At 51.1% G+C, this 14630-nt stretch overlaps 2 protein-coding genes across 2 annotated transcripts in view; both read left to right on the forward strand.

The window, feature by feature from the left end:
• The window catches only part of TIGAR (TP53 induced glycolysis regulatory phosphatase), a 1172566-nt gene that overhangs the window by 1110147 nt on the left and 47789 nt on the right, over nucleotides 1-14630 (forward strand). The gene's annotated exons all lie outside the window — the stretch shown is intronic.
• CCND2 (cyclin D2) overlaps nucleotides 1-14630 on the forward strand; it is a 734493-nt gene that overhangs the window by 710393 nt on the left and 9470 nt on the right. The window contains exon 5 of the mRNA XM_050750184.1: nucleotides 7381-7529. Within this exon, the coding sequence (XP_050606141.1) occupies nucleotides 7381-7529 (149 nt within the window). The remainder of the gene's footprint in view (nucleotides 1-7380; nucleotides 7530-14630) is intronic.

The raw sequence follows: 14630 nt of genomic DNA on the forward strand, positions 1-14630 counted from the left end.
AGTGGCTGAGGACCAGAGGTAGGAGATGCGGATTCCCCAGCCTGAGCTGTTGCTCTCACCTGCCCCTCACATCCCACCCTTCTCTCCTTTTCCCCCAGTCCTGGATGTTCGTCCTGGAGCTGATGAAACACCTGTGGCCAGGGTCTTGGAGGCCCACAGTGGGTGGAGGGTGGGGGTCCCGAGAGATGGCAGCCAACCCTCAGGCTGTGCAGCTATTTGATGGGAAAAGCCGGTTGTGAAAGAGCTGGCAGTGGTTCTGCAGTGTGTGGGGAGCGTATGTGTGTGTGAAAGGGGAAGGGAGAGCGGGAGAACACAGAGGGGCTGTGGGAAGTGTGGCGAAGTGGCGGTCTTGCTTTATGGGGCTCTAGGGTAAGATGGTGGCAAGGCAGAGAGGAGCCCTCCTTCCTTCGCTGCTCAGCCTGAAATGGCTTCTGGAAGAGGGAGGGCCGCAAGGACAGGGTATCCCTCTGCAGCAGGTCCTGGTCAGTGCAGGCATGGGTGGGTTGGGCGGGGGATCTTCCTGACTACAGCTCCTAGCATTCCCGTTCCTGGAGTTCCCAAAACTGGGGAAGCAGAACTGAGCCATAGCTTCCCTGGTTGCAGCTCTGCTGATAGAGCACCCAGGTCTGCAAGCGAGGAAAGAAGACCGTTGGAGATGAGCTGGGATCGCACTCTGGCATTGGGAGATTCTTGACGTGTGGTATCATGCTCGGTGGATGATTCCAGTTAGTTTAGCAGAGCCAATGGCGTTGAGTTTACACCTGGCAGCGGGGAGGGGGAGGTGCTCACCCTGCCTCCCCAGGCACCCACGTCCCCTCTTTCTTCACTAGAAGGCCACCCTAAGATGCTGCACCTTGCTGTTTCTGCCGCACGCAATAGCCACCACTAGGCCTCCCCACGCCAAGGCCAGAGTCCCAGTGTTGACTATAACCCATTGTGCTGTCCTAGCCCCTGCTCTGGCTTTACCTACAGGTGTTCCCTCTGATTCCATCCCCAAGTGAGAGGGAGATGGTGGTGGCCCAGAGAAGTTCTGTGATTTGGCCCTTGATCTAGAGTGGGAGATTCACCTTGAGGGGTGCTGGGAAGGAAGAATGGAAACCGTCTGTCCATCTGCAAGCCTCTGAGCTGCCCCTGAAGCTGAGAGGTCATGGGACTGAGGGGAAATCGTTAGCATGCCCTGTGGGGACAGGCAGCCAGGCATTGTGGTGCTTGCCATCTCTCTTCTCTGCAGATGTAAGATGAATGGGTAGCAGGCTCCTCATCGCCCTCCAACCAGCCCCCTCCCCAGCTCCTCCCAGCAGGCCTCGCATGGGCCTTCCCTTGTTGTAGCAGTCCTGCCCCACGAGGACAGGGTATGCTGGTCCTATTCTGGGGGTGGCAGGTGAGGTGTGTGCCCAGTGATGTCCCTGGCCTGAGAACACTCTGGTTCTGGCCCTTTGAACTTCCACCTGACTGCAGGTGGGAGAAGAAGAGACATGGGGAAAGCCTGACCTGGCCTTCCCTTTCTTCTTCAGCCCCAGAGTGCGTATCTCTGTCCCCCACTGGTGAACAGGAGCAAAGCCATCACCCCTGCACCCCACGACCTTGGCCACCGTAGCCAAAATGATAAGTGCTAAACTTACTGGGCAGGGCCGTGTATTCCATGGTTTTAAACTTATTTAGCTCTGAACTCTTTCTTCAGTAAAATCCTACCAAGAAGTACAGATACGAAGCTGATGAAATGCAGCACTTCTCAGGGCCCGTGCAGGTGAGGGAGCCCAGTGGGACCCCCCAGGGGCTCTCAGGGCGTCCTTGGGAGGATAAGCCATTTGTGCTTGCTGGTGCCGGGTCTGGAGCTGGGACCCAAGTCCTTTGACTCCTGAGCCAGAGTGCCACCTTTGGGGCTTTTCCCCCACTTCTGACATGAAAGGCTCCCCTATCCTCCTGAGTGGTATATGGGAGGTGACCTTGAGGAGCTGGTCAGTTTCCAGTAAGTTATGAAGAGCTCTGGATCCGGAGTCCCAAAATCTCATCCAGACCCCAGGCCCAACACTCGCAGTAAGTGACATGAGCCAGATCACTTCATCTCCCAATACTTCATTGATTCACCCGTAAAAGGAGATGTTTGAAACAGATGAATTTTAGCTCCTTTTTATTTATACCTCACCATCACCACCGCCATCATGAACAAGCATGCAGCCCACACCAGAGCTGCCCCTGGTGCCTGTGGGTCCAGCTGGGATTCCCCTAAGGTGTGTCCCTTGCCTTCACCACTTTGCCGGGAGGGAGGCGGGAATGTCGGGTGTTCCTGGTTATGCGGGCATCGTTCCTGGCTCGGGTGAACCGCATCTGAATGAATTGTGGAACGTGCTGGGTTAGCGTTGCCAACTTCTCTCGTCCATTCGCTGAGTGTTCGTGGGGTTCTTTTCATTCCCCCACGGGGCTGCACTTTCTCCCAGTTCTGCAAAGCAGCAGGAGACTTTGGGGACTCGATGATGTCATTTCTGGGACACATACACAACTGGATAGTGACAGATTCTCCAGGAAGCACAGAGCCCTCATTCTTCCTGGCCTGCTTGGCCTGCTCCCTGCATCTGCCTGCAATCCAGGGATGCTGGGCGCCTTTCTCCTCATCTCTGCAGACACTGGAGAGCATCTCCAGTCAGAACTCCCCACCACAGTCCTGCAGGAAGTCCCAGGAGTGAGAGCAGAGGAGGGGCAGGTTGCGGAGGATGCTGGCTGACATTCGTTGCTTGCCTTAAACCAGGCGCTGTGCTTTTACAAGGATAATTTTAAATTAATCCTCAGAACAACACTACGACGTGGGTATTGCTATTCTCATTATTTGCAGATCAGAAAATGAAGACTCAGAGAGGTCAGGTAACTTGCCCAACTTCACACACTTGGTAGGTGGTAGATGGAGATTCAACCTCAGTCTGATTCCAGAGCTAATACTCTGAACCAGTGAGCTGTGTTCTCCAGAGGTCTGTTTTGGTTGGAGGAGAGCTGGAGGCCTAGGCCCTGGGACGGCCTCTGTTCCCCATGGCAAGGTGTGTGGCTGCTCCTGCTCTCTTTAGATCCCCAGATGCTGCAACCTGGAGAAAGGCCCTCCTGGGTCTGGTGGGGACTGGGGCAGGAGTGGAGGTTGTCCAAACTCCATGCACTTCACCTTCCAGCTCGGAGCTTTTTGGGTCTACTCTCCAAATCCTTCCCATCTCCCTGGAGAGTCTTCTGAGAAGTGTCTCAAATGCTCCTCTTCACTCTAGAGCCTCCTTTCTTTTTTCTTTTCTTTTTTTTTTCTTTCTTTTTTTTTTTTTTTAATTTGAGACAGAGTCTTGCTCTCGTCACCCAGGCTGGAGTGCTTGGCACAATCTCTGCTCACTGGAGCCTCCACCTCCCAGGTTCAAGTGATTCTCCTGCCTCAGCCTCCAGAGTAGCTGGGAGTACAGGCGCGCACCACCATGCCTGGCTAATTTTTGTGTTTTTAGTGGAGATGGGGTCATGTTGGCCAGGCAGGTCTCAAACTTCCAACCTCAGGTAATCTGCCCACCTCGGCCTCCCAAAGTGCTGGGATTAACAGATGTGAGGCACTGTGTCCGGCCTTCAAGAGCCTCCTTTCTTTGAGAAGTTTCTTTAGAAGTTATCCCTATAGTAGTACAGACCTAGCCATTAGAGCACACCATCCTCTGCTATCCAATGCATTGATGCCCAGCCTTAACAAGTCTTAATGTTGTGCGTTTTGGGGGGAGTCCTCCATGCTGCCTGGAATAGGGAGGAGCACATTGTAATGAGTCAGTGAAAATGGATCGCCGATCAGTTCATTGCCTCTCTCTGCTGCAGGAGGAGGGATCTCAGGAAGTTGCCAGCATCTCACCTCTCCAGGTGGGCAATTAAGGATGGAGAGGGTATGCCCTCACCCCTGAGCGTGCCTTCTGCACCAGCGTATAGCTTGTTGGCATTTTGATCAAGAGACTTAAGAGACTGCTGATAAATTTTTACCTGGCTTTTATTTGTTAAAATAATATCATGCGAAAAATTTACAAACTCATCTGCGTTTCTCCCACCTAACAGAACAGCTTTGATTTTCTGTGCATCCTTCCGGTACATCCATAGGCATGTGTGTACGTAGGTAGCTATGGTTGTAATGTTCATCATCGCATGCATGTAATTTGGTTTTCTGCTTCCTTCTTCTGAGTGGATATTGCGACCATTTCTCCATCCTGTCGTAGCGACAAAGCTGATGGTTTCCAGGAATGGCTGCATTGGGTAGGTGCAGCTTTCCACAGTTGAGGGTGGGGGTTGGCTAGTTACAGCTAGGAAGCTAGTGCACAGATGAAATGATGTTTCATTTTTCTGTTTTTCTCTCTGTTCAGTATCCCCTCCCGGTAGAGAGGGGGATGTCCTTGAGAGCGGTCCTGGAGCAGCCCTGGTGCAGGTGCCACGGGGAGGTGGTGCTGCTCTGTGGAGACGGCTGCTTTGTGACTTCGCTGGCTGCTAGTGGCCGCAATACATTCTATCGTCTCCTCATTGTTCTTCTCCTTGGGAATCATTCCCATTCCAGATCCTCAAAGAGCAAACTAGAGCTGTAAGGCACCTGGGACATTATCCTGCCCACGATCTTTAAACTCTTTCTGACCTAAGCCATGAAGGAAGAAACACATTTTATAACACAACTCAGGATACTTGTACAAGTATATCAAACGGATACAAAAGTTTCTCCGAACAATATTTGCTCTTCAGTACATGCAGTGAGCCTGATACTTTCTATCCTACTCTATTTGGTTAAAGGAGAACAACAACAAAAAATGCTGGTCACGACCCACAGATGCATTTCATGACCCATTAATGACCTGCAGCTAGAAGTTAGAAAAACACTTGTCTCACCCAACCAGTTATTAGACAAATAGGAAAGCAAGCCTTTGGGAAGAGGAAGTGATTTGCCCACAGTCCCACGTCTGGACCTAGCTGGAGGGCTGATGTTGCCTCAGTATTTGACTAACCTGGAGGAGAGGTGGGGCGTGCTCAGGGATCCAAAGGAAGATGCTCCTCTCCTGGGTACAGGCAACAGAGGGCAGCACGGCCGCCATCCTGGTCTCCGGCGGCTCTTCTCCTCTGGCTGTGGGAACACGCTGCTCCTTTGGTGCCACTCTGAGCTGCTGAGAGGCAGCCAAGTTCAAGCACAAAGTGCTCCCCTATTCCGTGGGACGGGACAATGTCCCCAGGAGGACTCCCCTGAAAACTTTCTTAGTAAAACGAAAAGGGAGGTAGAGTCTCCCTGTGCCACTGGTACACCTGTTCCCCCATGCCTGCTGGCTTCCAGAAGTTCATTTGTATGCCAGTAATAAGAGTTGGTTTTGCTAGCAGTGGGACAGCAGAGACGGGCATGTGTGAGGTGTGCTTCCCGGTCTGAGGCCTGTGGCAGAGGGAAGGGAGGGCCGGGGATGCTTTCCTGCCCCTTCCCTGGCAGATGCTCCCACCCGGGCCTTTGTGGGCCCAGGGCCATGGGCCGGCTGCCCCGCTTGTGTTATGAATGTCACAGGGGGGAGCTAACGAGGTTATTGGGCAGAGAAGCACTCTCCTGTGACCCATGTGGAAGAGACCTACAGCAGAGCAAGAGGCAGGGAGGCCGGCTTTGTCACACTGTCCGTGGCGACAGAGAAGATGAGAAGGCATAGGAGGGGCAGGTGGACAGCAGGCGTGGGCGTAGCACCATTATATACGTCCCTCAAGAGGTGGAGATGGTGAGAGGGCGATGGGAAAAAAAGCCAAGGAGACAGGCAGATGGCCAGGTTTGCTCTGCGTTCATGATGGGAGGGGAGGGCTATGCTTGGCTCAGGGATCCACAGTGTCTAACTTGATGCTGGGGCAATGGGCCCACCATTAAAACAGCTGCTGTAGAAAATGCGTTTGTAATAGAGCGTGTATAGGAAGAAGGGGAGATATGAGAGGGGCTGGTTTTGTAGGTTTAACCTGATTATTTTTGCTATACGTTGAAGGGTGACCCACGGTTCCCTGTATGCTCTGTCTCCTGCCCCCACGTGCCCCTTCCATGTCTACACACAGTAAGTTCACTGGAGCAATGCTAAAACTGGGAAGAGTACGCTTTGGAAGACTTACTGCACTCCAGGACCGTCACTGGGGTGATGACTGAAACTATACCCACTCTAACGTCATGTCAACGTGAGCAGGGGCAACTTGAACTCTCAGAAGTCTCAGGGGTCTCACCCATACCATTAGGGTGACGCTCTTGTGCACTGTCTGTGGCTGATGGGTGAATTAAACAGGACGTAACGTGTAGCGTATTGCATATGGTGGTCATTGGTAGCTGTCGGCAGCAGTAACAGGAGGAAGTTGGCTGTCTTTATTTCCCCTTGGTGGACCAAGCAGCTGCTGGATCATAGCCACACAGCCCCTGGGGTCTGGTCTTTCAAGAGGAGCCCTGCAGCACACGGGAGCATCCTCTGTATTTGCTGTCAGAAATGGCAGTGGATGGGGTTCAAGCCCTCTGATTTATTATCCTCATTCTGCACTTCTCTGTAGCAAGTCACATTTTTTTCTCTTAGTAATAAGATGGGGACTTCAGGCTCTTGAGTCATAATATCGAAACCAAGTCACCCGTCTGATTCAAATGCAATGATTAATCTTTGGTGCTTAGTTAGAGCCCTATGTTGGGGTTAGAATCCTCTGCCCTAATGTTCTGAGGGTTCTTGCTGTTGGGCCAGAGGTTGGGAACTGGGTGGAATTCAGCCCCGACTCGCCCACTTGCTGCATTGCTGCTTCTCTCATTTCCTTTTTTAAATCGAATCTTTTTTATGGGGGGGGTCATATTAATCCTTGATGCCTGTCCAGAGACTATAGCAAGATCCCATCTGAATTAGCATTCTGCATAGATTTTGCCCGTTTCTCCCACCTCCTTGTCCTTTCCCTCCTTCTCACATCTGGAACCCCCGGTCTGTCCTGCTTGCATGGCCCATGGGGTACCTTATCTGCACTGGTCTCAGGCATTCTCTGCTCTGTTCCCACCATCACCTCCAGAGACCATGACTCGCTCACCTTGCGGCTCCCACCAGGGTCAAGAATGTTACCTCGCACATGCTTAATATGACTGGCATTTGGGGATTGGGGACCTTGAATCCTCTGTGCTTTCATTGTGTGCACTTAGATAAGCTGCCTTCCTTCCCTGCCTCAGTCTCCTCCATTTAAATCTGGAACAGCCACGGTGATGGTAAATAAACACAGGCTTCTTGTGAAAGAACTCGAGGGAGGACATGCCTGTAGGGCACGGGGGTCACTCGTGCAGCTGACCCGCTGCCATCCTGTTTCTGAGTCTCTGCAGCGTCAGGGAGCTCCAGGATCCGAATGCGTTCTGTGGCCTGACCTTCTGCCTCTCATTCCTTGCAGACTTTAAGTTTGCCATGTACCCACCATCGATGATCGCAACTGGAAGTGTGGGAGCAGCCATCTGCGGGCTCCAGCAGGATGAGGAAGTGAGCTCGCTCACTTGTGATGCCCTGACTGAGCTGCTGGCTAAGATCACCAACACAGACGTGGTAGGTGGCCACCACCTTCTTGGCTAAGTCCAGATGTCTCTTCTCAGCTCAGGGAAAGAGACGACGGATTTGATGATGTTGTGTCAGAGGTATTTTTTTGGTGTGTTTTCTAAGATCGACATCAAGGGAGTACAAAGTTCAGCAGGTGACACGCCCTCTTAAGGTTCTGAAAAGCTGTGCACCACAAAATACAGAAGAAAATTCAGCAAGCAGATGCGGGGGGCAGGGGGCGGGAGGGCTGTTTACCGATGTTCCTCTATGGCGTGGGCTTCCCAGTGGGTCTGAGTTGTTGCTTCATTGCCATATTTGTACACGCTGCCGGGCTGCCTCTGCCCAGCAGTGAAGAGCCGCCGTGTCTGCTCACACACGCTGAGGCTGCAAGGCGCACAGAGGAGATAGGAGAGCCAGGACTCAGCTGCAGTGGACGGAGCAGACACACAAGAGGTGCCCCGCTGTGAGAACGGTGTCCGCCCCTGGCAAACCTCTCGACCCCTCCCCGCTCTCTCTTCCCTTTTGTTCAATGCAGTAATGGATGACAAAGTGCTTTGAAAAGACAAAAGTGCCATACAAACTCAAGAAACTATTATTAGCTATGGAGCTTCCCCATTCTGTGTGCCCTGTGGACGGCTCAGAGGCTGTTACTTCCTGTTGCCAGAATTCGGAGTTCCTGAGAAGAAAGGTTTTGAGAGAGACCAGGGTCAAGTGAGACTCCGAATTGAATTGGTAGGAAGCTGCAGTCCTAGGGCGTTGGAGCCAGGACGGTGCTGAGAGGTCAGAGAAGCAGTTCCTTATTTTCCACGGGCAGGGCAGGGGTTGAAGTAACCAGCCAGGAGGGGCTGGGCAGTGGCTGAGCTGGGACTAGAACCCCCAAGCTCCGACTGCCCCCTGGAAACTTTCCACTCCACCCTTGCTGCCGCTCCTGGGATCTTTTGGTTTGAAAAAAACCCTTGGGTTTAAAGTCAACCCGAGAGAGGGTTGTTGGCCCTGAGCCCTCATGCATCACCATGGAGAGGCTGAAGAATGCTGGGCACTTCACGATGACACCCTCTGGATGGTCCGGGGGGATTCAGATGCCCTCTGTGGGCTTTTATTGAGTTAAGGGATCATGTGATTTACAGGCCTATGGCTGAGGCCTGCACAAGGGCTACTGAACAGATTAAACTTCACAGAGCCCACGGCTGCAGCTCCCTGGCTTCCTCTCCCGCCCACCTGGATTTTTCCTGGCGTTTGCTCCTCGCTCAGAGAAATGGCGCGGGGAGATGCTGACCGAGCAAATCCGGGATCCTCCTCCGAGATAGTTCTTAGATATGGTTTTAAAATGCGGGCTCCAAACATAACGCTTTTTAAACGAGGGCTCCAAAACGCAGACTGAAGAGCTCCCTCCGGTGCAGCATGAAGAATGCTTTTCTAATCCTCCAGAGGAAGATCGTGGACAGGACTTAACATTTATAGCAATGGTACACTTTTTCCTCCGTTTCTCAGTGTCTCCAATTAAGGCTGCCTTACAAATAGGACTCCCAGCCAATTTAAGACAAGCCCTTCCTCAATGTGTGGAGACAAAGATGTCGGTGACAGGAGTTTGAGCGGCCACCCCCCTCCTCCTGCCCCCAGGCATTGTAACCTTCCCCACCCCCGCCGCTTGTTGATAGACCTGCTCTGATGGGCTGACCACCCTACCGGCTCCAGCCTTTTCCCACCTGCCTCTGTCCCCGCTTACTGATCGCACATGGACAGTGGTGTCAGTTTCACTCCGGGGAGTTGCTGCTAACTCTCTTGGCTTTTCAAGACTGCAGGCAAGTCAGTCTGTCATCTCATCTGGAGAAACTGTTTGCGTTTTTCCGATACTACGTAGCCAGTCCATTTAAGTCAGCTGGCCAACTCTGTCAAATGAACATGAAGTGGATACGAAGCTGGTGTAGGGGTGTCCTCCTATAAATCCCAACTGTTGGTCGAGTTGGTATCTCATTTCTATAATGGGCACACACCGTGTTTCTTAACTGGGGCTGCCAGTGTATGCCTCATTCACACCAGTGGGCCTGGGTTGAACATTTTCATACTTAAAAACCAAGAGTGAACGTAGTGAAATGTAAAATTCATAACACTTTTTCAAATACAAATCTGAGACCTCAGGAAGTTCCAGGCTTACCTCTGGCACCCCAGATGCTTGTTCGCTCTCCCTGAAAATGTTTTTAGTGGAAACGTTCAGGCAGCTCTGGGCTAGACTGTGTGTGTGTGTGTGTGTGTGTGTGTATGCAACTTCCCAAATGCTAAATCTCCTCCCATCCATCAACCTGTGTTCTCTGAAAAGCTGACGCTCAGAGGGAAGAAAAATAAAAGGACTAGAATTTAGAACACATTAGCATTTGGAGGGAGGTGAGTTTTGCTCCCTGAGCTCTGTTTACCATTTCATGAGTCAAGAAGTGGTGTATTTCCTTCATTCATTTCTGGAAGTCTTTACTGAGGGCCCAGTTGTTGCTAGAAGTTGGGGTGGATGGGTGGCATATGGGAAGTAGAGGATGAGATTCCTGCATTCAAGGAACTTAGCAGTCGTATGATGAATCAAGAGTAAAGCATGCAAAACCCTGGCAAATGAAGAACATAAATGAAGGTGTGCTAAGTAATGTGTTATGAACGCCAAATGCAGTAGGAAATCAGGCCGGAAGAAGGAGCTCGTGAGGCCTAATGTAGAATGCCGGCCTCCCAGAAGAGAAAATTGAGTGATAGAAACTGTTCTTAGAGTAGACAAACAAAATGTACGGACACGCAGTTATTCAACTGTAAGAAGAAATGAAAGTCCAGTCCCTGTTATAACATGGGCAAACCTTGAAAATACTACATTAAGTGAAATGAGTCAGACACAAAAAGACAAATACTGTATGATTCCACTTATATGAGGTACCTGGAATCGTCAAATTCGTAGAGACAGAAAGTAGAATAGAGGTTCCAGGAGTCTGGGGAGAGGAGAGGATGGGGAGTTAGTGGTTAATGGGTATGGAGTTTCAGTTTGGGATGATGAAACAATTCTGTAGATGGAGAGTTCTGATGGCTGCACGAGAGTATGAATGTACTTCATGCCACTGTACATTTCAAAGTGACTGAAAAGGGAAATTTGACATTACGTGTATTTACGACAGTAAAATGTGTGTGTGTGTGTATGTATGTACATACACACATACATAAATGGATACATATATACGTATGTGCACGTGTCTGGAACATCCTCGGGCCACGCTATGAAATGCCCATGGGTTGATGTTGGGCTCTTCCTTGGAAAAGTGAAATACACAGGACCACATTTTGCCCCCTGGCCCTAGGGCATGGACAAACAGGAATCGGGAAGAGCTGATGGTTTCCCCCAGAGCCCCTGAAGTTATAGGTCAGCTCCTACGCACCTTGCTGTTTATGATCTCTTCAAACTTGCAGCGCTCTCTGCCCCTTTGGGGGTTAGGTTGTGGGTTGTCGGGGGTCCCCCTGATTCTTGTGAGATGGCCAGGCAAGTCTGTGGCTCCCTGGCCAGCAGCAGATAGCTTTGATAGGAGGGACCCATGCGGCTCTGAGAAAGTCGGCCTTTGTTGCTGCGTCTGGTTGCCAAAATAAACCAGAACGCTTCATTCCAAAGAGAAAGCTGAGTGAGGGGCCTGACAGTTTTTTAGGGAATAAAAGTCTCAGAGGGTGGTATATTTTAAATACTTTCTCCTTCCAATCCTAAGAGTTGCTAAAAACAGTCAGAGAGGCAGTTTGGCTTTAGGGGGAACGCCTATTGGGGGTGTCCAGTGCCTGGGTAGGTTTGAGAGAGGAGGGTGCCACTGGCCTTGGTCCCCGGTGACTGTGGCCCTGCTTCCTTGGGCTGAATCGGGGTCCTCTTCCGTCCCCTCTGCACACTACTCGGGCTGCCTGCCAGCATTGATCTCACTGCTTCCTTGTCTATAGAACCTCTTGAATAAGGCCCAGCTTTTCCTCAGCTCTTTATCCAGAGCCCCTGGCAGAGTCATCGGGAGTGATGCTTAGGAGAGGAAGGGAAGAGGAAGGAAGGAGCAAAGGACAAAGGCAGGCAGATGGATTTCCAATGTGTTTCCGACTCACTAGTCTGTCCATGTCCTTTGAAAAGCTTTATCTTTTTTTTTTTAACTTCAATTCTGTGTCGGGGCCTTCCGAGCCTTCTGAGTGTTCCCTAACCTTGTCTTAGAGTAAGTGGCTTCGTTTTCACATGACACAGTTGCACAAATTCATTAACTAAAATGTGGAATTGAGGCTCACAGGCCATAAAGATGTTGTGGAGTTCATTGCAAGATATTTAACAGAATAAAGACTCTAGTCATCTGTTCCTTATATTGATAAACCTTTTTTGTCTAAGGCACATCAAAATTCTTCGTCACATTCTTTAAAAAAAAAAAAAACAAACTTTAGATTCAGGGGATCCATGTGCAGGTTTGTTATGGGGATATATTGTGTGATGCTGAGGTTTGGGCTTCAGTTGAATCCATCACCCAAATAGTGCACACAGTACCCAAAAGGGAGTGTTTCAACGCTCATCCCTGTCCCTAGACACATTCCTAAATATTGCCCAGAGAAGATTCCAGGATATCCCTTCCTTAGGGTCATCCTGGCATTTTCTGGTCGTGGTTGTCAATGAGCTATTAAAAAGCAGGGAGGTGGAGGCGCCCCGGAAGAAGTCTCAGTTTCGACACGTGTGTGATTCATGGGCTTTAGCATTGTGTCTGCTCTGTAGCTGGAAGCGCCGGTGCACTCTCCGCACAGGTCATTTTCAAGGCTCTGCTGTTACAGATTCTGTCTTCTGTGGACTCTTGAGGGCCTGTGGTCAGGAACCTTGTGAAGTGTTGCTGGAAGCTGGGGGTGGGGAGGTGGAATCGAATCGGGGGCTGATGCCTCCCTCTCCTGCCTCATTTTTCTGTGGGCCTCATTTGGTATGCAAGGAAATAAGCCAAACAGCCTGTGAAGAAAGGAAGAATGAGATAGTTTCCTAAGTTGTCTCTGCCTGAGTTGGCCGCGGGTCTGGGGCTCATTCAGCCCTTTGTCCCCCTGTTGAGTGCAGTGCGTGTGTGTGACAATGGAGTTGTGCAGTTACACTGAGGGCTAATGGTAGGAGTTCCGTCAACCCATTCATGGAGGCAGAGGAGGGTGCAGGGCGCGGAGCTCGAGCCAGCAAGCAGAGGAAGTCAGAGGCCCTTGTAACGAGCTGAAGATCACAAACACTGCTGTCAGGGCTCCAGGCGTGGGGGCGGGGGCAGCCAGGAGGGAAGGGGGCAAGGGAGGGGGCCTATCATGGAAGCTGGAGGTCTGCCCGACCTCCAGCGCAGTAGGGTACCACCTGTCCAGGCTGACAGACGAGCATTATGGCTTCCCTTTTAATCAGCTTAATTTGGGGCATCTTAACACAATGGCTGGTGCTTTGGAGGCTGCAGGAAAGCTGATGTCCTAGAGCCGCCGCACTTTACGTGCGTGTAACATCTTTTGATTAGAGGCGCTTTCGTGGTTTTCCAGCCACTTGGGCTATGTCTTTCTTTCTTGGAGAGTCTCTGGTCTGTATGTCTTTACTTAGAGCTTAGAAGTCGAGGTATATAGGAAAAAAGGAGTTCTGAAATTGGAGGCTTGCCCTTTCTAAAGCCAGTCTGAGCTTTTAGCCAGATGTCACTGCGGGGCAAGCCACGTCAACTCTCCACGCTCCATTCCCTAGCTGGGAAACGAGGGCATTTGGCTACTTGATTTCCAAAGGCCCTTTAGACCTCCACATTCTCCAAGTCTGTGATTATTTATGTATGTCTTCTTATAATCCAGCCCCTTTGGAAACACTAACTCCACTCTTCTCTCAGCTTGATCCTCTCACAGAAGCAACCTGGTTGGATTTAAGGTGGAGGTCTTCCTCTCTCCAGGTGGCTGCCCCCATGCCCACCCCCACCCCCCAATCCCATGCATTCTCCTGCCCTCCTGCTTGGGGCAAGACCCAGGCGATGTGGAGTTGGCATGTCCAGTTGCACGTATCAGCACCAGTGCACAATCTCCTCTCCCTTCACTTCCCACCAGCACACAGAATTTATATGCCCTTCACAAGTCCAAAAAGGGCGCCTGCCATGCTAAACAAAGGTATTCGTATGCAGGGCCTGAGCTCTGTCTCACGGAAGGGAGAGGCCAAGTTCTCTTCCCACCATCAAAGAGTAGTGTTCAACATCATTTATACAAGACAGGCTTTTGCCCTTTTAGTCTTGCTGAGCTAGAATGAGGGATTTGTGTAGTTGAAAGTCGAGCTGATCATTGTCAAGTTTCATGGAAGTGGAGCCGGGCGCGGTGGCTCACGCCTGTAATCCCAGCGCTTTGGGAGGCCGAGGCGGGCGGATCACAAGGTCAGGAGATTGAGACCACGGTGAAACCCCGTCTCTACTAAAAATACAAAAAATTAGCCGGGCGCGGTTGTGGGCGCCTGTAGTCCCAGCTACTCTGGAGGCTGAGGCAGGAGAATGGCGTGAACCCGGGAGGCGGAGCTTGCAGTGAGCCGAGATCGCGCCACTGCACTCCAGCCTGGGCGACAGAGCGAGACTCCGTCTCAAAAAAAAAAAAAAAAAAAAAAAAGTTTCATGGAAGTGGAACCTGAAGGAAGGTTAGGCAGAGACTGCAGAGTGGGTTAGCGTCCTGCTTTGCCACAAGGTAAGTCTAGAAGAGGGTGGGGAAGGGAGTTCAGAATTCTTCAATCCATGGAGTACCTGCTTTGGTCATCCTTTTATCTTCCAGTCAGAGGGGTCATCAAGCAAGAGCTGGCCAGGCTGGGCGTGGTGGCTCATGTCTGTAATCCTAGCACTTTGGGAGGCCAAGGTGGGTGGATCACCTGAGGTCAGGAGTTCGAGACCAGCCTGACCAATATGGTGAAACTCTGTTTCTATAAAAAATACAAAAATCAGCTGGGCATGGTGGCGTGCACCTATAATCCCAGCTACTCTGGATGCTGAGACGAGAATTGCTTGAACCTGGGAGGTGGAGGTTGCAGTGAGACGAGATCGCGCCATTGCACTCCAGCCTGAGTGACAATGAGACTCCATCTCAAAAAACAAAACAAAACAAAGCTGGCTGTAGTCAAGTCAGTGATGATTT

This window comes from Macaca thibetana, chromosome 11 (genome assembly GCF_024542745.1).
Source record: "Macaca thibetana thibetana isolate TM-01 chromosome 11, ASM2454274v1, whole genome shotgun sequence".
Lineage (NCBI taxonomy): Eukaryota > Metazoa > Chordata > Mammalia > Primates > Cercopithecidae > Macaca > Macaca thibetana.